The sequence below is a fragment of the Amphiprion ocellaris genome, chromosome 24, assembly GCF_022539595.1.
Source record: "Amphiprion ocellaris isolate individual 3 ecotype Okinawa chromosome 24, ASM2253959v1, whole genome shotgun sequence".
In the NCBI taxonomy this organism is placed as follows: domain Eukaryota; kingdom Metazoa; phylum Chordata; class Actinopteri; family Pomacentridae; genus Amphiprion; species Amphiprion ocellaris.
The window spans coordinates 21309305-21332601 of NC_072789.1; the positions used below are offsets into that span (position 1 = coordinate 21309305).

A 23297-nucleotide genomic window follows, 5' to 3' on the forward strand; every position below is an offset into this window, starting at 1 on the left:
AGGGGTGATGTAATTTTGCTGGGTGTAAAGTCAGCACTTCAGCTTTATTTGGTGGAGCCTGAGGTCCAAATGTGAGCAGCATTCAAAACACTGACTGCTGCATATTCATGGAATAAAATCAACTAACATAAGCCTTATACATTTATGTTTCTTAGCTGCTTTTGTGTGTTTTCTTGTCATAAAAATGTCAATCAACTGCAGAATTTGCCTGTTTTCTGCATCAATCCAAAACAGTAATCTTAACTTGAACTAAATTTGCATAATTTCACTGTACATCTCAGGAGATTGGAAGATTTGAAAACCTACATACATAAAAAATGCAGATAATAAATGTCAGACAATGAAATGAAGTGAGATATTTTGCACATTATTACATATTTTTACATTAAACTGTAATAATTACTTTAGAACATTCTGTAGCTGCCTGTGAAAAATCTCTGATAGTAATTAGCTAAGACTTGTATTCGTGTTGTCACTTAAGTTACAATATAAACTACGATTTGCTATATTTAGCTACATGATAGGATTACAGTAGATTGATAACAGCCCTTTAAAACACAATGTTTTGTGTTTATACTAGTGGTGGGACACGATTAAAAAAAATTAATCTAATTAATTACAAGTGTTGTAATTAATTAATCACAATTAGTCACACTTTTGTCCACTAACAATATTTGACACAATAAGTGAAGTTTTTCAATTCAAATAAAATTGTGGTTGACAGTTGAATCAATGAATAGACATATACATGTTTACAAAATGTGTAAACAAAAAAATTTGAATTAAGTTATTAAAAGACAGATATTTTTGTTGTTTAAGTTATTCCTCCTCCAAGGAGCCGGAGCCTCGACAGAGTAAAAACTTAAACAACAAAAATGTTAGTTTCATTTATATTTATCTGCATTTTTCATGTCTGCTACATTCATAGATTACTGCAAACAGTGCAATTATAGCAATTATATTCAACATTTTAACACTTTTTGTAAACTCAAGCACTGTCTTGAAAAGTGTTCTATTATGGGATGGCTACACCGTTAGCCGTTAGCAGGACTGTCGTAGCTAACATTAGCTCTGGTGCTAACAGCAGCATGATTTACATTGAGGTCATACTGTTGGCTTGAAGTGATGCAGTGATCAGAAAACTCTTTGTTGCACAATTTGAACACAACCACGGTTTTATCCAAGCTGTCATCAGGAAGATTTTTACAAGAAAACTTTCTGCCCAACAAGCTCAATCTAATCTTCCTTCACTGTTCACCAGTGCCTGACTTCACTCAGAGCTTACTGTGCTTCTTCTTCATGGCTACAAACAGACTTTAGGTTCAATACTGCCACCTACTGGGCTGGAGTGTTCATCAGAGTTACTGGTGTACCAGAAATGAGGGAACTGAGAAAATGCGTTAATTTATTTAACGCGTCATTTTCGTTGTAATTAATTAATTAATTGAAATTAACGCGTTAAAATCCCAGCCCGAGTTTATACATTAAATTACATTGTGTCTGAAATATCCAGTCCTTTATGTCTTGAAGACATGGCTTCATAAATAAATATAGCTGGGGTATCGTCTGCATAGAAAATTATGTAGTGTTTCTTAATAATATTGCTTAAGGAGTTTCTTACATAACAAGACATTTTGAAAAAAAAATTAAATATGCCAGTCTTGGTTAAGACATAGTAGAGGCAGCAGCAGTATACAAATTTTTGTTTATTCTGACATGGAAAATCAGACAAATAAAGGAAATGCATATGGCAAGAGTATTTCATTGTTTGATTTGTTTTAATTTAGGCATTTTTAATCTTCTCGAGTTCTTCTGCAATATTTAATACTAATAGTAACCACACTCATTGCCTGGTTACCATGCAGGGACCCAGGAGTAATGTAAATAAGATCACAAAAAAAAAACAATTCCACAAAATCTTTATCTGCTCAAGATGGTCCACATTTTCCAATTTCAAACTACAAACTATCAATATTAAATCAGCAGCACTCCAGCATTTATAGAAACATTGTTCAAATCATGGTGTCATGTATTAAAGTATCTTTCATCATCAGTTGAATCTACTGGATAAAGCTATTGAGTAGGGAGCAGAGGTAAGCAGCTTAGGGGTGGTCACATAACATAGATGGCAGGAATAATTCCAGTATGCTGGAAATAAACAGTGTTTTGACCCAACCTTTAGGGTCATCTTGGTGTAACAAAAACATCCAGTTGTCATTGGTTTAGGTAAAAGCAATTTACTGCTCAGTGACAAATTTAACATAAAAGTGACCAAACAACGAAAAACAAGATTGGTGGATGGTGCTAAATCAAAGCACCAAATAAAACCAAAGGCTAGCAGAGTTTTGAAACTAGCTCAGCAAAAGCAAAATAGCTAAACTCCTTAGCCAAATCTAAACACAATAGCAACACCACATCAAACAACAGAAACCCAATGACTAGCACACAGAATTAATTAAATAAAACTAGTGCTTCAGCTACCAGGTAACACGTAAATGAATCAAGTGTATTGTTTGTAAGCCTCAGTTGCCAGGCCACACAGTGCATTTATTTGTCTCTGTTGTGCAGTAGCCTGTCTCATGCAGCACTAAACAACCCTGCCTAAATTAGCCAACTGCCTGCCTGCTTAACAAGCTCGATTTAAGGCAGCCAGTGGCTCTACATGCTGCACAAGGTGCCCTTTTTTTTTATCCACCGAGCACCTGCTCCCCAAAATGTCTGAGCATGCCACTGGCCAGCTGTGATCAATATAGTCTCCACAAGCCATCTCCCCACACGGAGGCTGTACTGAGTCCATTACCAACCACATGACAACCAGAGGACGTAACAGAGAGTAAATGAAAAATGGGGATGAATTCCATTGTTACATTCCAACTTTGCTACGGTTAAAGGGAAGACCATAAAACCAGGTGATCTTGGTAAATAAGCAATAAATTGCTTTACCAAACCAAAGAAAACCGAGCTGGTGGGTGATGCTAAATTGAAGAACCAAAAAAAACCAAACTAGCAACTTCCCAAGACAAAATACTAAAAGAACACAACTAAGCTCCCGAGACAAACTTAAAGACAAGGTAGCAACACATATGGCTAACAAAATCATTGACAAATTTGTGCAAAGCTATACAAACGAGAGCCTCAGAACATATAAATATCAACTCAGAGCTAGTAACTATTGTTGGAAGCTACAGTGTCAACAAGTAACTCCCCAAAGAATAATTGCAAAACAGACACTGAGGTGAGCTGCTCACATTCATTCACAGCTGCTCGAGTTTGCACCCAGGTGTGGTGATTGCTGCAGTCTGATTGGTGGAGGGAAACGGGTGGTGGTCCAATCAGACAGGAAGGTAGGCTGGAAGCAGAACGAGGGCTGGAGTGCAAGTGTGGAGCTTCAGGTTAATCATCTGAGACTGAAGACAGGTGGAGCTGCTCTTCAGTCAGATGTAATCTGAGGTCCTCACCAGCCATCTCCTCCCACAAAAATAAATCCCATATCCTGTCCTCAAATCATTAGTAACATCGTTAACTGCAATTCAATATCAAATGTAGCCCAAATGAATGTTCTCTATGGCGTAATTGTTGACTTATTCTCCACACTGAATCTGCTCATGGCTATGATGGTGTCATTCTTGCTGCCAGAAGCTGGACTGCTGGTGGTCACACCCTCAATCTGACAATCTCTTCACACCATTTAGAATTATACAGCCATCCAGGCAAACAGGTGTTATTGTAACGATGGCAAGGCTTAATCCCCTAAGAAATCCAATCAGAGGTCAGGCTGCAGGTCATCAGTCTTTCCAACACTGAATGTGTAATCACCAAACAGTCAGCTGAGGACATGAAAAACCAGAATTGCAACACTGGTATTATCATAATCACGCTACCAAGGCAGAATAAGTTAGTGTAATACACTAATGAGACATTATTTTCATTCAGGAAAACACATCCAATGACATTTAAAACAAATGGGGTCTTTGTCAATCATCCTACTTTTTGAAACTCTACAGATTCCAAATGAGCCTCAATTCAGAGAGTGAAGAACTCTAATGGTATGATATTGTACGATGAGGTCTGAAAAACACAATGGAGCTCGGTCATTAAGGGTTTTTTATAGTGGTGGACGCGATTTAAAAAATTAATTTCATAAACTAAAAGTTTATAATTAAGTTATTAAAAGACAAACATTTTTGTGGTTTAAGTTATTATTCTGCCGAGGCTCTGCCTCTTTGACAGTGTAATAACTTAAACAAAAAAAAATGTTTGTTTCATTTCTATTTATTTGCATTTTTCATCTGTCTGCTACATTCACAGATTACTGCACACTCAAAGTGCAATTATACGTACTATATTCAACATTTTAAGATGTTTTGTAAACTCAAGCACTTTCAATGTCTTCTGAAGTGGTCTATTATGGGATGGCTACACCGCTAGCCATTAGCAGGACCGCCGTAGCTAACATTAGCTCTGGTGCTAACAGCAACATGTTTTACATTGAGGTGATACCGTCGGCTTGAAGTGCTGCGGTGATCAGAAAACTCTTTGTTGCACAATTTGAACACAACCACTCTCTTATCCAAGCTGTCATCGGGAAAATTTTTAATAGAAAACTTTCTGCAAAACAAGCTCAATGTGGTCTCATCTTCCTTCACTGTTCAACAGACAACCTTGTGCGCTGACGTCACGCTTGTGTGTCTTCTTCAGGGCTGCAAACAGACTTTAAGTTCATTACCGCCACCTACTGGCGGTAGCTCTCATCAGAGTTATTGGTGTACCAGAAATGAGGGAACTGAGAAAGCGGCTATTAAATGCGTTATTTTTAACGTGTTATTTTTCTGTAATTAATTAATCGAAATTAACGCATTAAAGTCCCAGCCCTAGTTTTTTATATGAGGAGGATGATTTTAAATTCTCTTCTGGATTTAACATAGTCAGTCAAGAGAATATGGGAGAAGTATGATCTTGTTAATTCATATTCTTGCTGCAGCATTTTGCATGTTGACTAATTGTTTTATTTCATATGGTTTCATAGATAAATAGAGTTGGGTATCATCTGCATGGAAAAATATGCAGCGTTTCTTAATAATATTGCTTAATGGCAATGGCATCCAGTGTAACCATCTTGTTATGCAGTTTGTTTTATTGAGAAGTGTAGGACTAAATACATTAAATTATGTTGTGCCTGACGTTAGATTAGCATTTCTTTTTTTTGCCGGTATGTTAATATAGTAGTATATACTAACTTGTTGGCAAAATAAGAAATCTAATCTAATTTAAGAAAACAACAAAATGTACATAATCAATCTATGTTGTGTCTGAATTGTCATCCAGACCTTCATTTCTTCAAAATACACAATCTTTTGACTGATTAATTTGTTTCGTCTGGCTTCTTAGATAAATATAGCTGGGTATCATCTGCATAGAAAAGTATGCAGTGTTTTTTAATAATATCGCTTAAGGGGTTTCTTCCATTACAGATATTTTGAAAGTCTTAAAATATGTCAGTCTGGGTTAAGACGTGGTAGAAGCAGCAGTAGTACATAAGTTTGTTCTTGGATTTCCTGTTTAACCATTTGGTTATTGAGTTTGTTTTTTTTTTTTCTTAGAAGTTTTGGCCCAAATACATTCAATTACATTGTGTCTGAATTATCCAGTCCTTTATGTCTTAAAGATATGGCTTCATAGATAAACATAGCTGGGTATCATCTGCATAGAAAGCTATGTAGTGTTTCTTAATAATATTGTTTAAGGGGTTTGTTACGTCACAATACATTTTGAAAAACTTAAAATTTGGCAGTCTTGGTTAAGACGTGGTAGAGGCAGCAGTAGTACATAACACTGCTCTTGGATTTCCTGTTTCAACCTGATTTGTACAGTGTTTTTTTATGTGCAAAGCCTTCATTTGTTCATTTATTTAATATATGCCACTGAAAAAGATGTGATTTCCATGCTATTTAGACAAAAAAACTGACTGTTCAGTGACTCTACCGATTATATTTATGAATGCTAAAGGCCACATTTCTACCAAGACCGGAGCTGTTGCCCTCTTTTCAGCTTTAAATGGATTTCCTGTGCTCAAAGTGCCTCTGCAAGGCAGATGGAGTTATGACAGGCTGTCATATGCAGGGAAAGGTGGAAGGAAATCACTTCAGGTTGGGTCACTGCAGACAGACAAAGAAGTGGTATCTGTGTCGTAAACTCCTCTTCTCTCGGTGTGCTCAGCGTTGCATCAAAGGCAACAGATAAAACAACAGTCAGGAGGTGACATTTGGAGTCTGTGATCTTGTGACATGCAGCACTTGGTTGCCATCAAGCTGTCTTCAAGCTACCGCTGGAGACATATAGTGAGTGATACAAATCAACATGGAATCAGTGTGGGCACATTTTCATTTCTGACTTTCTTCAAGATTGTGTTTGGGTTTTTTTTGGGGGGGGGAGGGTTTGTATCTCTGCTCGACTTTATTCCAAAACCACTCCATCCGTAAATCAATATGTGCATAATTTGCTGTGTTTTCTTAATTGTGCTTCCCTCAGACTTGTATTTTCTCCCAGCGATTATCATTCCTACTTTATTTTGCATTCCAAAACCATTTATCCTGTGCATTAGTTTATGCAGTTATATTTCCATTTTTGTAGATGATTGAGTTTTTTTAGTGTGATAGCTGTCTTACATTTTTTTTTTGCATACTTCTACTAATTATTGAGATCCCATTTTTTCTTGTTAAGCTCAATTAAAACTGTACTAAAGTACTACTGTGGTGAAAATGGTTGCAGCATTGTTGTAGTTGATTTCTCTTTAATCCAATTTGGAAAAACTGCATCTGAAAGTTTATTTTGTTCATAAATATATCATTTATTTATTGATATATACATAATTTTTGCTGTTTTTTGTGTTAGATGTGTTGGTAAATGCTGTCAGATGCAATACCGCTAAATCTTCTGACATTATTAAAAGTTAACAAAATGTCCTGTGTTGAATAACACAGATTAATCTGCAAAAGTTGATTTCTTTGATTATCAATTTTACAAAAATTTAATTGAAATCAATGTGTACAACAGCTTTTCCAAGTGCAAGAGATATGAGCAATACTGGAAAAATGGTGACTCTACATGCTGTGGATATATTAATGATGACATTTTTGTTACAGTTCTGCTGTTCAGCCAAAGCAACATTGTTTATTTTTACAGGATCTGGTCCAAACTGGACATTTTTGGCAAACTTTTTAAGTTTAATAAAGTGATGTATTGTGATGTAAATTTAGATTTAATGGAGTTTTCTGATGAGTACTTCAAAGTTCATCAGAAAGTTCAAAATTCTGTCTTGTTTTCTTTTTTCTTTTTTTTGTTTTACAATTTTTGGCTGGTGAATGGTGAAATTTCTGTTTTTGGTGATTTTTATGGCAACAATTTCTTGATTTATTGGGTTAATGAGGTATTCCTCAAATAAAATGTGTCTTTTAGAGAGCACACTAACAACTGTGATCATAACTGAACAACCATCTGTTAAATGTGGTGTAAATTTGTATACTGTATACACTACTGGTCAAAAGTTTGGGGTCACCCAACTGTCTCCAGCTAGAATAGACATTCACACACATTAACAATGTCTACACTGTATTTCTGATTAATTTAATGTTGTCTTCTTTGAAAAAAAAATGCATTTCTTTCAAAAATAAGAATATTTTTAAGTGACCCCAAACTTTGAAATGGTAGTGCAGATGAATTAAAGTTGCTCTACATTAGTTGAAGTTGCTCTATATTCATTAAAGTTGCTCCATATTTGGCGAAGTTGCTATAAATGAGTTAAAGTTGATCAACACACACTTTTATTGAATTAGCCTTTCAACACCATTAGCAAACACAATGTAGCATTAGAACACAGGAGTGATGGTTGCTGGAAATGTTCCTCTGTACCCCTATGGAGATATTCCATTAAAAATCAGCTGTTTCCAGCTAGAATAGTCATTTACCACATTAACAATGTCTGGACTGTATTTCTGATTAATTTAATGTTGTCGTCCTAAAAAAATGCTTTTCTTTCAAAAATAAGGACATTTCAAAGTGACCCCAAACTTTTGAACGGTAGTGTATGTAAAGACATTAAAATGTTGAGATATTCTATATTTCATATATGTGGTGGGTCATGTGTTGTAGACAGCTTTTGATATTGATAACAAATTTTGAGTTGCAACATATTAGAAGTAATTGATATAATGATCGCACCAGCATGCAGTCAAATTTTAAAATTGGTAATATTGTACACTTTTTTGTTCATACACAAGCTCAACTGCATGGCTTTTTGAGTTATTCTAAGCAACACTCAGTCATAATTGTGCCCCTGCATAGTTTGCAAAAGCAGCAGTGCACGCTGATCAAATATACTCATGCTTACTGATGTTGGTGTTGTTATTCTAAAGCCCTCCACTCATATTGCATCGCAGCCAGTATATTAAGTTCAATGAGTTGCGCATCAAAGCTGTGACATGCATCCATGTAACCTCTCCTGGCTGCTTTATATTAAATCCACTGATATATTGATTTCATAAAGCTGGGGGCGGGGTTGCACATTCACCCCTGTGTATGTATTGTGATTTATTGAGCTGTGCATGTTTGTTGTGCGTACATCTGTGTGCGACCAGCCCGAGCAGATGTGGGTGTTCGCGCTCGGCCGGGTTACACTAACATGGCACTAGCCTGTGTTTGTGCAGCTTGCTCTCGCAGCGAGCAGCTTTAATGTGCAAACACTCCACCATCCTGTCCGTGCCGCCACATTATGGGCCTGTTGAGACCGATCCTCCGCTATTTGCTGATCGGAGAAGGCTCGTGGAGATGGGAGGAAATATAGCGAGCTCCATCCCGAGCAGTGTAACAGCTCAAGGGCTGTTGGGCAGCGTCGATAATGGGTCTCATTTTTTCAGCGAAACCTTCCATTTGTACCGAGTCTGCCACTTGTAGTAATAACACCTTATTATTTCTCCCATTTTCAAGACACACTTGCTGGTTTAGTGAAAGTGCACAATGGTGTTATAAAAAGCTGCATTGTTAATGTTGGAAAACACATCACAGATTTGAGTTTTCTGATGACACTTGGCTACATGAGAGGAAACATATGGATTTGTAGGTTAAAAAAGTCATTTTAGCTCATATTCTTGCCGCAGAGAGCAAAATATTTGGACTGAGTTCAGGATTCTCTCTGTAAGTTTTTGCTCCTGTCACATTTTTACTCACTTTGGGCTCACTTTTCACTGCAATGTAAAGCCCTTACCTCTACGGAAACCATGAATAGAAATAGAAAGAGATCAATATGTCTTTTGTGCAGTATGAGACAGTTTTAATAAAGTGATTTTGATGAAATACTAGAAAGAGGTCGATATGTCTTTGGTGCAGTATGAGACAGTTTTAATGCCAGAAATCATTAAAACAAAAAATGAAAACGAAGAGAATTTCTTAGATTTTTTTTAAAACAAATATTCAAACCTGGAATCAATTTGTACATTTTTAAAGTGCCCACATGTGAAAAGCACTCAGAGACCGCAGTACTTTGCCAAGGCTGCTCAGTCATTGTATCATTTCCAACGGCTGAAATCTTGAAAAAATTTGAGCCAGAAATCATGGCACCATAGAATATGGCCATTTAATATAGATGTACCCACAAACAAAATGACCTTGCGCTGAGCACAGGCGTGTGTTATGCATGTGTACGTTATGTATGTATACCAAATCCTGTGACCTAAATATGTAGTGGGCGGAGGGAATCGATGGGACTCAGAAACACCCCCACAATTTAATCACTATTCCTTGTATCATTTCTGACAGATCAGTCCTGATAAGTCCGCAGCAGTCGCTTTGTAGTAGGATCACAATCATGTGATCGTTGAAGGCAGCTGACATAGTGTTCAGTTGTTGTCATAGTTACAGTGACGCTGTGCCACTATCTCACAATGATACAGAAATCTTTAGCAAATCCGTGGATCCAGACTATAAGCCGCATCTCATTTCTGACCTTCCCTGAATATTTCATCCAAATCTGTTAATTGGTTTTTGAGTAATGTTGCTAGCAGACAGACAAACAGACGGACAAACATACGCTGATCGTCATAACTCCACTGCGTTTCTTGGCAGAGTAAAAATGGTGCCTGTATATTCCAGATATTTTGCTACTTGGCTCGTACTGGTTGTCTGTAAGCTCTGTCTGCAGTTCAGCCTAAAAGTCGCACAGTTTAATTAGCATCATGTGACGTGTTGGTTGGAGCTAAGTGATTACATGTTTTATATATTTCCTTACTTGTGAAAACACTAAAAGTTTCAGTGTTTTTCACAGCTTCTTGGTTGCACAGAGGAGCACAATTTTCATTCTTTTTTCTTATTTTTTCTAAATCCAATGTAAATGTTTCATTTTTTGCATTTTCTTTGAATGAATATTGAGAATAAAGTGATGAAATATCTACATTTTAGACTTGATTTGGTAAATTTTTCCAGTGGAATGATGCTGAATCGAATGAATAGCTTTATTGTTATCATACATGGGGGCATGACAAAAGTAAAAAATAGCTGCCACTGGATGGTGCATTGATAACAAGCTGAAGTGACAACAATGAATAATAAAATCAAATGTACCTTTAAAGCAAGACTATATTAAGAATTACAACATATGCAAAAATGAGACGATATATACAATACAGTGTGGGGCGGTAAATGAAATCAAATAAAAATCAATAAAATAGAAATAGAATAAATATGGGCAGTAGGTTGCACGTAAGCAGCATTAGAACCATTCAAATAATTAGAGTAGTTCGAGGAGCATCGTAAAAGCTGAAAAGCCAGTGGACAAAAATCTTCGGCACCCCCCAATAACTTTGTATATATACAAGGTTCATATATATATATATATATATATATATATATATATATGAAGTATATAAAGTACTAATGGCAGTTTGTTGTTTTAAGGAAGCCCTGTAGCTATCAATAACTACACTACCGTTAAAAAGTTGTCCTTATTTTTGAAAGAAAGGCAGTTTTTTCAACAAAGAAAGCATTAAATGAATCAGAAATACGGTCTAGACATTGTTAAATGACTATTCTAGTTGGAAACGGCTGATTTTTAATGGAATATCTCCATAGGGGTACAGAGGAACATTTCCAGCAACCATCACTCCTGTGTTCTAATGCTACATTGTGTTAGCTAATGGTGCTGAAAGGCTCATTGATGATTAGAAAACCCTTGTGCAATTATGTTAGCACATGAATAAAAGTATGAGTTTCATGGAAAACATGAAATTGTCTGGGTGACCCCAAACTTTTAAACTGCTATGTATGTGCAGTTTCTTCCAGTCTTGCTGCACATTAAGGTTGTCAGGTTTGGTACTATTGTGAGACCAGACCTAAAACCTGCACTCAGCAGTTGCTTCTTGAACCATCACTAACGCTGCATTGAAGAGAACTCGGAAATTACAAATTTTGATCATCCAACTGGAAAACATTCTCAAAGTACGTTAAACTAGGAAACTGCAGAAGAAAGTTTCCAACACCTAACTTCTGAAAAAATATATAATATGTAAGATTATTTAAATAGTGGATGAATTGATTCAACACTAGTGTTCCTCATGTCATCAGATACACTCAAGAACACTTTCTTTTATGCGATTAAATGTGAATCCATCACAACTACCGATTTGTTTGAAGCATACAGAACTATGGGGTCACAAACAGCAGTTTTGACCCTCCCAGGATAACGCTGTTCTTCACTTCGCAGCCTCTTCAGCACTATGGACCCTCTCGTTTTCCCCCACACTGCACCCTAAACCATTTTTCAAACCAAGTCTTTTTGATTAAAACCAAAAAAACTGGTTTTCCATTTTCGTCCTTTTTTCTTTTTAAATGTTTCCCCTTATTCTACTTTTCTCCTCAACACTAGGCACCGACACAAACAGACAAGGCGCAGATTTCAGCAGTAAAGGTGGCAGTGAAACAGGTATTTTTCTATCTTTTTTTCCTCCCCTTTTTTGACCAACTAAATAAAAGCCTGACACTTGTGCATGACGGCAAACCTGTACAAGGTGAACCTTTCCTCACCCTTTCTTTTTTGGGAGAGTCTCAGCAGATAGCTGCAGGGAGAGGACCACATGACTGGCAGAGGTTTGGCTTTTTAATAGCAAACAATTACTATAAAAAGGTAATGAAAAAGCAGAAAACACAAATTATGAAATCTATTTTTTTGCTATTTTTGTGACTAAATAATTAATTAGTTAGTTTTTAATGGTAAATAGTTACCTAGGAGTGTTTTACAGTTATTACAATATTTTATACATCAACTTTTCACAAGTTTTAAATAGAATCCCTCGTTTTCTTTTCTTTTTGTTTTAATTTACTTATTGCATTTTGATATTATCTTGAAAAGGCCACTGAAAGTAGTGACCAAATTAAAATATACAGGCAGAGAACAGATAAATTGCTATGAAAGTCTTTTTTTTTTTACCAAACTTGTGCATTTGTGCATGTGTTCATTTCTTCTCGAGGTTTATTATTGATGTCATAGTTACTACTATATATTATTAGATTTCTTTTTTTCATGCATGTTAACCCTATAAACAAGTTTCTGGGTCTATTTATCAAATTTTATTGAATTTCTTTGATTATTTACTTTGCAAAAATAGAAAAAAAATACTTGGAAACAACACATTTTTTCCATGTTTTATTCTTGAAACGATTAGCTTCCATACTTGTTTCGAATCTACTCTGGGGAAACAACGCCTGCAGTTCAACCGAATAGCCCTGATTTTTCTTTTGCTACATGACTGTTACTCGCAGATGAGTTGCTAATGGCTTTGCAGTTGCATCGAGGAAGGAGGATTTTTTTTCTTTTTCTTTTTAACAAAATCAGGTTAAAGCAAACTTTGTTTTTTTCTTGTTTATTTTTTTTTGAATGACTAGATTTTGATGTAATATCACTTTTAAGTCATTAGATGGAACCGCACAGTTAAAAATTCTGACACTTCTTTCTGTTTTTGCTATTTCCGGCTAATAAATGGTGTAAATTTGCTGACGTTTTTAATAAAAACATCTGTCCACACTCCTAAAAAGTAGAATTTATGACAAAATTGCTCCATTAACGGGTAAAATATAATCAGATGCTACAGTAGAATAGAGCAAATATTAATTTAAAACATTTAATTCTTCCCACTCCTCGGTCATGTGACCTCTCTCCGACAAATCACTGCTGTTCGCTGAGAGTCTGCCTCCTTTATTTTTTAATTCCTGACCTGAGCTCCTCTCCGCTCTTCGTTTTTGTGATTAACCTCTTTCCTCTTTGGGACCGACGTACTGTACATCAGAAGACGTTTTCTGAGGGCACCTCTAAACAGGAAGTCCTTTTCTCCTCTGTTTTCTACCAACTGGAGTGATCGGGAGTCAGCTCTGCATGTTATTTTGCCTCCTCTGATGAATTAAATTTTTTAAACATGTCCCTGCCTCCCCTCTACATCTTCCGTGTTTTTTTTTTTCCTCCATTGCTCGGTGAAGCATGAGCACTAACCCATGTTGTTTTGACAGTGGAAATTTGTTCATCAGCAGCTCAGAGAAAATGTCTGCCACGTCTTTTTTTATTTTTTCTCCCTTCTTCTATTAACACCTCGCTCCTGTGCATGATAATAACCAAACGCCGCAGTGATTTTTCCTCACTGTGGCTGGGAATCTGTGGGGATCTGCACATGACTGGAGGTGAAAAAGCCATAGGAGGCGTTTTAGTTAAAGGGCAACGTTTGTTTTCCCGGGAAGACACACGTTATGGCCAGAAAAGGCAGTGACATTTCTGAATCGCATTTTTATGATGGGCAGATTTTCAGTTTTTACAGATATTGCTCTCAGAGTGATGTTGGACATGATCCTCGCAGAACGTCCTTTATGATCTGGTATAATCCACGAAGCTCCGTATGATGAATGGAAACCAGAAATCAGCTGTTAAACTGAATATACATGTGTCTGTGTGTTGTACTCATACAGTATATTCTTCTGTCATGTTAAGTTAAGTTAAGCTAAGCTCAGTTAACTTAAGTTCAGTGAAGCAAAGCTAAGTGAAGCTAAGCTCAGTTAAGTTCAATTCAGCTAAGCTCAGTTAAGTTAACCCTCATCAGTGTATCTGGGGTCCATGCGGCCCCCAGGGTATATAACTTGTCATATTTTTTTATCTGTAAGTTGGATCTTTCAGTCCCTTTAGGTAGTTGTCACTAGTTGCCATCACATACACCAAAGCTTATTTGATTCCAACCAGGTTTGTGGTGGATATATATATAAAAATCATTTGGGGTACATGCGGATGTTGTTACTTTATAGCAATTATTTATTGCTTTTAGCCAACTATCTGTTAATTTTAGCCAACTATTATTTTTAGCTAAATGTGTTATACTTTAACTAACTACTTTTGGCTAATTATTCCTCCGCCAACCACTTTATGTTTTAGTGCTGTATGTACTTCTACACAGAATTCTCAGTTTTGAAACATTGAAGACACGTTGTTATTTATGACAACATGATATAAAACTGTATATAATTTAAAAATTCCAGTCAGTCGAGCAGTAAATCTCATATTAACATCACAGTAATTAACTGTTTAGGTAAATTACAATAGTCAGACTGTAGAAGTACACTAAAATACTGCTGAGCACGGATTCTACTGGAATATTAGTGGAATATTTGTTACAGTGAAAACTACAGTGAGTTTCAGAAATAATTCAAGTAAATTGATCTATTTCCTCCTGTTTCAGTGCAGCTGCAATCAGTAAATGAACCCTGAGTGTTGACTTGCAGGAACAAAATGATTAAAAAAAAAAAAAAATCTAAAAATTCTGCTGAATAATTTATGGCTTGTTACTTGGATAGACATTTACTTCAGATAACTAGTAAGCCTCTTCACTTTTTGGACATTTAGCGTCGCAGATTTTATATTTCTACAAGGATAAAATTGGCTAAAATTGACACTCAGTAACCCAAATTACCAAAATTTGGTGAAGGAGCATCAGCAAGATCAAAAACCTAATTTGTTTCCCAAACAGTACTGAGGAGACTCTTCTCATGAAGGCCACTGTTTTCTGTAAAATTCTGGAAATTTCGGAAACATACATGAAGGAGTTAACATTTTGCAATTAAACCATTAATAACTTAAAGCATTTCTGCTAAAATAAAAGGTTTAAGGTCCTCAAGCAAAAATGTGCAGCTAACTCAAAATCTGCACAATATTTGGATATAAACAACACAGACTTTAAAATTTTTGTCCATAAATCAAAAAGCATAACAGTGCGGACATCTTTATTGCCGTATTTCAGTCAAAATATGAGCATTTTCTGGCAAGCGCTGCTCGAATTGGATATATTCTGCATGTTGTGTGCACCTCTGCACTAATTGTGAGTCACTTCAGGAGGACGAGAAGATAGAGGGACACCAGTTAGGTGCAGCTTCGTGCTCATTTGCAGAATGAAGCAACGTTAATGCAATTTGCAAAGAGGCAGTTTTACATTTAAAAAAAATGAAAAATTCTACAAGCTCAAGTATGGAGGACTAAAAGTGCCAAAATTAAATAAATAAATACATCATTAAATAATTAATTAAATATGTCATTAATTAATTAAAATTGGAATTAAATATTTCATTAATTAATTAAAATTGGAATTAAATATGTCATTAATTAATTAAAATTGGAATTAAATACTTAAATGTGTTATTAAATAAATATATCATTAAATAATTAAATATGTCATTAATTAGTTAAAATTGGAATTAAATATGTCATTAATTAATTAAAATTGGAATTAAATACATAAATGTGTTATTAAATATGTCATTAATTTATTAAAATAACAATTATTTTAAGTAAAAAACATATTTCATTATTTCACGATTTAATTAATTATTTCATGGTCCTTGTGTTGCAGTGGATCATGAATTAATTTTATCTGTCAACCTCGCCCGTCAAAGTCCGTGGGCGGGACTAACGTGAATCTAGTCTAATCCACTGCTTTTGTCTGCCTTGAAACCGGAAGTAGAAGTCTTTCTAAACATGGTGGCTGTGTAGAGGGAGAGTCGCTGTGAACTTTCTAGAGAGTTGGTGAGAGATATTTTAGACCTTGCAGAGTATGTGGAAGCAGGACCTGCTGACCGCGAGCATGTAGCGTGTAAAGCAGAGGAATTTATTGAAGTTGTTGAAGTTATTTCCGCACTTTCCGACCAAGATGTTGACCGTAGAGTGACTGCAAATTTAGAGGAAGTACTCCGCCGGTTTTCTGGTACCAGGGTGCAACAGGAGCACACACAGGGACCAGGGCGTTTGGCATACCGAGGGAAGTTCTGGAACATCACGTTCTTTGTGGATTACCAGCCTGTCAAATTGCAGCGATGCTCGGAGTGTCGAGCGCTTTTCCTTTAGGACCTACTCGGCGCGGCACGGCTCCGCTCGTCTTTGTTTAGCCGCGATTCCACAAGCATCTACTCGGCACGGTACGGCTCGTCTCATCTTTGTTAGCGAGCGTTTCCATACGGACTAATTTTCAGCACCTTCTCGGCTGAGGTTCCCAGCGAGCTGAGATGAGCCGATAATGTGGCGTTTACATAGTGCAGGCCACTGATTGGACAGGGAGTGACGACACAGAGCAACTTCAGCACGAAAACAAAATCCTGCATTAAAAAATGACTGTAAACAGCGACGGTGTGCATTGCTCTTCACGAAACTCTCTGTTCTTCATAATTTTAATGTGACAGCCAGACCTGTACCGTGGGTGAATGAAGAGGTCGAGACTTTGTCTTTGGTGGTGGACCAAAGAATACAGAGAGAGCTGGACGGAGAAAGTTTATCAGGAGGTCTCTGAGCGGATGGCCGCTCACATATACAGTAGACTGTATATAAAGAGGACAGAAGCAGTGTAGGGAGAAGCTGAAAAAGCTCAAAAGTGACTATCGGTCCACCCAGGACCACAACGGCCGGCGTGGGTCAACCAGGAGGTGTTGGAAGAGGTTTCATGGAAGCTATTTACTGGCACCGCACCGGCGAGCAACAGGAGGGAGACTCAGCCGCTGCATTGTTGGAGACGTTCGAGAACGGTGAGTGTTTTGTGACTTCAAGAAACTTATACATCATTTATTCCATTGGTGGCAAGCTTCTTTTAAGCAAACAAGTATTTTTAGAAAGTAACGTCGTTGTCTCCTGGAGCAGACAATAAGATAGCTAGTTAGCCATCGGCGCTAACTCCGTGCTCTGCTTGTATTTCGTGCTGCTGTTTCTAACGTTTAGCTCTCAGAAGCTAATACTTCAGTCAGCATGCCGTGTTTTTCTTGTACTTAGAGTGAGTGTTTATTTCTGTTCAAGAATCCCTTTCCACATGCGAAGCCTACTCCACCTCCGTCGCGGAGCCCCCGGCTGCCCTGTCTCCTCTCCACCACCAGCAGCAGCTCCTCTCCAGCACCAGCTTCGACACCGACCCTGTCAACAGCACCGTCTTATCACCGGTAAGACACGGTAAACAGAGAGCATGGTTGATTTTCGCATTATTATTATTACTACAGGTGTAAATGCCTGCAAGCATGATCAGAACAGTGAGACCAACGACCAAGAATTCAGGCAGGTGTAAATGCAAACTGTGCAGCAGCCAGCTCAGGAACGCCTGATGAAAGCTACATGTAGCTACAGTGACACATAAACAGAACACATGCAGCTGCATTTATTTTCCATTGACTTAACAAGTAAGTCACTCTAATTAATTTACGTTCTGGTGCAGTGTAGTATTGCAACCATTCTTCTTATAGTCACTAGGTAGCTGTGAAACTGAATGAAAATATACATAAAAATGAGAAAACACAGCTGTTCTTACCAACTCCAAAATGTGCACAGGATGAAATGAAGTTCACACCACGTCGTTTTTGTTTGTGGTGGAGGAGTTACTGCTTGTGCTTTGGTTAAAGCGAAGAGTGCCAGAAGTTTATTAAAGTATCAAAGACATGATCATGATTGAAAATGGATGGACGGGTGGCTAAACACATCACATCATAGCTGTGGAGTCCTTCCAGCTCCTGGGGACTACAATCTCTCAGGACCTCCTGAAAAGGGCTCAGCAGAGGATGTATTTCCTACAACAGCTGAGGAGACATGGCCTGCCACATGAGCTGTTGATCCAGTTCTACACTGCAGTCATCCGATCTGTCCTGTGCACCTCTGGATCAACCACACAGCAGGACAGAAACAGACTACAGCCCATAGTACGGACTGCAGAAAACATCATCAGAGACCCCACTCACCCTGGACATTTGGACTACAGAGCCCTGTACACAAAAATCACCACTACTGTGTTTATAGCAATTACCATTTTGCTAATGTGTTCATACATTCCAGTCTAGCTGTACATTTCTGTTTATATTGTGTTCTATTTTACTACTATTTCTTTTTCCTCCCTGTTCCTCTTTCTATAGTTTATTTTTTATTATTCTCTTCCATATTCCTAGGATGACACCAACAGCCGAAACCAAATTCCGTGTATATTGTGTACTTACTTGGCCATTAAAGCTGACTCTGATCACTTTTCTGTCTTTGGTCTAGGCAAGAGGAAAGGGGGCCACAGAAAACTGGACCTTCCCAGCGTACTTGTGGAGATGCAGGCTGAGGAGGAGTGGAGTCATGCCCAGCATGATGAGAACATCTGGTTGCTCCTCAGCGAGGCAAGAGAGAATGAAGCGGCCTTGCAGCGGGAGGAGATGGCCCAGAATACTGCCTTCAACCAGTCATTCCTGGGTGTGCTGGGGTAGCTGGGTAGGCAGTGGGCAGCCGGCGAGTGTGAGCGAGTCCACCTCCCATAGACTTGAGATTTACAAGTGCTGGTCATATAATTAGAATATCATGAAAAAGCTGGTCTTTTGGACAACTGTCAGGTCAGCAGTCTTCCCCATGATTGTGTAGCCTACAGAACTAGGCTGAGAGACCATATAAAGGCCTTTGCAGGTGTTTTGAGTTAATTAGCTGATTAGAGGTGTCTTCAATATTGAACCTTTCTACAATATTCTAATTTTCAGAGATACCAAATTTGAGATTTTTGTTAGTATTCAGGTATAATCATCAAAGTTAAGAGAAATAAACATTTGAAATATATCAGTCTGTGTAATGAATGAGTATAATATACAAGTTTCACTTTTTGAATGGAATTACTGAAATAATGAACAACTTTTTTCATGATATTCTAATTATATGACCAGCACCTGTAGTTGTATATAGTTTTACTTTTAGTCCTCCACTGTAGGAGAGGCCCACCACAGTTTGTACTTTGCACATTGTAAATAGTTTTGATTTTGCTGCTGACTAATAAACTATTTTGTGACTTATGTGATTGCATCATAACTTCTCATTTTGTCTGTTAAGACACTGGTAGAAAAAGAGTCAACAGTCTGAACCAAACAATTCTATATTCCCTAATAATGTATTTGTGTTTAATGGGATTTAACATGTTTTAACACAAACTCCTTTATGGTTCATAATTCTGGTGACTGAATTACACCAAAGCAATACTGATTTATCAAACTGGAATTTTCTTAAAACAGCTGTTTTAATGTTTTGGCGTTTAATTTTTTTTTTAATCTTGCTAACCTTCACAAACAAACAATAGTATAGACACATCTACAAAAGTTTATTGTCAGAATTGCATTAAAGAAAACAATAGCGGTCCGGGGACCGAAAAACAGAAGTATAACAAGAAGAATAACTTTGCATGACACGTAGTGCATCAGTGCATCCTGTACATCTCTGCCCTCCTCCTCTACACCTTGTGCCACTGCAGGCTCATGTGCTGCTGCTTCAGGTAAATCCCATGAAGTCTCATCAGAGAGCATCTGAAACACATACACAGCATACATATTTTAATACCTAATAGCGATAAACTGCAGCCATTACAGGGTCGTTCACAGGACTGATACACGATAGCTAGCGAACTAGCATTAGCTTACCCTCATATGTCGTCTAGTTCATATCCTCTTGTCTTCGGCTTGATGCTGCTGCATCGCCTCCCAAACTCTCCTGTGTGTCTCCTGAGTGTTTCGACTCGCCGCTCTCAGCTTTCTCCGACTCTTCTATTACTCTGAATCTGACAGAAAGCCACAGACCGAGCAGCAGGTGTACTATCGCCTCCATGTACATTGTTGCATTGCGTTTGTGTCGCACAGAAATGACGGTAAGGGACTTTCGGACCGCCGTGCTATGACGACTCCACCCACGATGAGGTGGTTCTCAATGTAATGGAAAAACAACTAAACCGAGACGAGCCGTGGCGCGCCGAGTAGATGCTAAAGGAAATGCTAAAGGAAAATTTGTCTTGCACCGCATGTATCAACATTTGGGAAAGAGGACCGAGTCTTTAGCGGTTGCTAATAAAGTTTTGTTTTATTGAGTATCCAAACCAACGTAGAGGTGAATAGCGCCACCCAGTGTATCGGAATGTGTTCACAAGCTCTGCGTCAATCCATTATCTGGAATCGATTTGCCTTGACTTGATGTGCAGGGTAACCAATCAGGTGTTAGGATCCGCCCACCGACTTTGACGGGCGAGGTTGACAGATAAAATTAATTCATGATCCACTGCAACACAAGGACCATGAAATAATTAATTAAATCGTGAAATAATGAAATATGTTTTTTACTTAAAATAATTGTTATTTTAATAAATTAATGACATTTAATAACACATTTATGTATTTAATTCCAATTTTAATTAATTAATGACATATTTAATTCCAATTTTAACTAATTAATGACATATTTAATTATTTAATGATATATTTATTTAATAACACATTTAAGTATTTAATTCCAATTTTAATTAATTAATGACATATTTAATTCCAATTTTAATTAATTAATGAAATATTTAATTCCAATTTTAATTAATTAATGACATATTTAATTAATTATTTAATGATGTATTTATTTATTTAATTTTGGCACTTTTAGTCCTCCATACTCAAGTAGCGACTGGTGCATTAAAATTTATAGCTGCGATGAGGAAATGAAACTTTAATGAACTGTGATTGCAGCAATGACAGCAGATGAAGAGTAAACAGACCACAAGACTCTCTAGGAAGGGAGATCCACTGATTTAGAAAAATATGTATTTCAGCTTCTTAGATAGAATCAACATTAATAAATGAACAGAGATTTGAGGTTTTGTGTTCATTAAACTTGAATTTAATGTTCAGTGAAGTAGTAAACCATCATAAGCTAATAATTAGCATTTGGCTGAATTTACTCTAAGAACTCACTGACCAGTATGTTTTATTGATTTTTAGCTCCACAGATTTGACTTTATCACCATTTGACGAGTTCAAAACCTTTGATTCCTCACATTCAGCCTCCTGCTACCCTATCACTGAGTCATACTTTGCAGCACTATAAGGATCATTCCAGAACTGGAGGACATTTGGGCTTCACAATTTTTGAAAAATAAACCTTTTACAATTTTCTGCTCCATATTCATTAATAATAAATAATTAACTATCAAAGGCTTGATTAGCTCAGCTTGCACATCAATGGCACCATTTTTATTCCATGTTTCATTTGTTGTTTGCTAACCCTACTCAAATCACAGCTACAGGGTTGCTAATCCATGCTTTTTCTCAAGTGTAGAAGCTAGATATTTAGCTTGCTGGTACTGCTGACCAAGAGGACAAATTTACTAACAACAAAAAAAAACATAAATAAAATTTGTCTTATCCTCATAATAATACTAACAGGGTCGCATGAGGTAGAGTGAGACATTCAATCAAGACTGATAATGTTATGAAAATATGAAAAATAGAAGCGAGGACATAGCTTTGCTCTACTCATTCTTTTGGAAAGCTGTTCTTCTACCAGCTAAAAAGGTTACGCTAACAGGGTTGTTGTGGGACACGTTCCATGCATAATAGTTATTATTTACAATATTATGTTGATCAAAAAAATTCCGACAATTTCAAGAGACATCCTTGAAAACAAAAAAATACCAAAGAAAGGAGATTTAAACTTCATTTTAACTGTTTTATTTGAGATTCAATTTGGTCATCAGAGGGGTGGGAAAAGAGAATAATGGAATCTTAGGGGGAATTGCGGACTTATTTGGGATTTTAAAAAATATTTTCAAGCATTCTTTTCTTCTAGTTTTTTGTTGAGATAAGTAGATTTACACAACAATTGCATGTTTTAGTATTCTGTACATGGATTGTTTAAAATTTGATGTGTGGCACATAAAATGTCTTCCAATTCTGGAATAACCCAAATGATCATTTTCGTTCGGCTCTCTGTGATTTCCCATGAATCCTGCACTAAACTGCGTCGACTGCTTCACTTAATGAACTGCTGTTGTTGTAGATCAGGTGCTAATTACATGCAAATTGAGAGCCATGATTTGAAAGAACGATGCAAATTTGCTATTTTCTGGCTTCAGGGTGATTTTACTCGGATCATTCTGATGTTGTTCTATATTTCACTCATTGTCCACAAATGCAACAACTCTGGTAGTTTCATATCTTCATGCCATCTTTCCTGACCCTTGGGGACTATTTTCATGGGCGGATTAATCAACGTTTGGTATAATAGTTTCTGGAAGTAAGACGTTGCTTGTCAGATTGGGAAAATAAACTACAGTGTGTGTTAATGGTAATGAAGGTGATGAAGAAAGATTTCATCCTGTGCAACAGCCTGAGCTTAAAATTCAGCTTTTTGAACAACAATGGAGCGGTATGGCACACAGGAATAAGAGACAACCTTTGAATGAAACACAGTACTTGTTACCAGGATGCATTTATTTCAGAATTGGAAAATCACTTCACACCAGGCTGTAATTATATTTGTGCTAATTAGAGGACACACCTTGATTGAACATGTCCCTATGGTCACATTATTTTCAGTCTTTTCTAGGGGTACCATCATTTTTGTCCAGGCCTGTTTGATGAGTTTATTTATTTATTCATTTTTTGAATAATGCTGTTGAACCACAGTTCAAAAGCAGTGTCTGATTGTCATTGGTTAATTTTCACAGAATTTTTATTTATTATTGCTTTTGTCAGATTCAAGTTATTTCTGTGACCATTGTGGGTTTTTCTTTCATTAACCGAGGGGTACCAACAATATTGTCCACGTGTATAAAGTCATTCACTTCTTCCATTCCCAAATCAATAGTTGCCAATCAGATGCAGAGAGAGTATTCTTACAACAGCCTTCAAATGAACTATCTTCACATCAGTATTTTGAGGTTAAAAACTGTACTATGTGGATATGTGTTTAATTTTCCCGAAAAAGACCGAATATG

At 36.9% G+C, this 23297-nt stretch overlaps 1 protein-coding gene and 1 long non-coding RNA gene across 3 annotated transcripts in view; one reads left to right on the forward strand and one right to left on the reverse strand.

The window, feature by feature from the left end:
* nlgn4xa (neuroligin 4 X-linked a) overlaps window positions 1-23297 on the forward strand; it is a 111549-nt gene that overhangs the window by 23845 nt on the left and 64407 nt on the right. Inside the window, exon 3 of one of the 2 annotated variants that reach the window (XM_055008511.1) lies at window positions 11912-11968. The exons of the other annotated variant lie outside the window; for it this stretch is intronic. Coding sequence (XP_054864486.1) covers window positions 11912-11968 — 57 coding nt within the window. The remainder of the gene's footprint in view (window positions 1-11911; window positions 11969-23297) is intronic. 2 annotated transcript variants of the gene reach the window in all.
* Window positions 19631-20595, reverse strand: LOC129348317 (uncharacterized). The gene is made up of 2 exons (XR_008600840.1): window positions 19966-20595; window positions 19631-19851 (listed from the first exon to the last, which is right to left on the reverse strand). It is a non-coding gene; the product is annotated as an uncharacterized LOC129348317 (long non-coding RNA).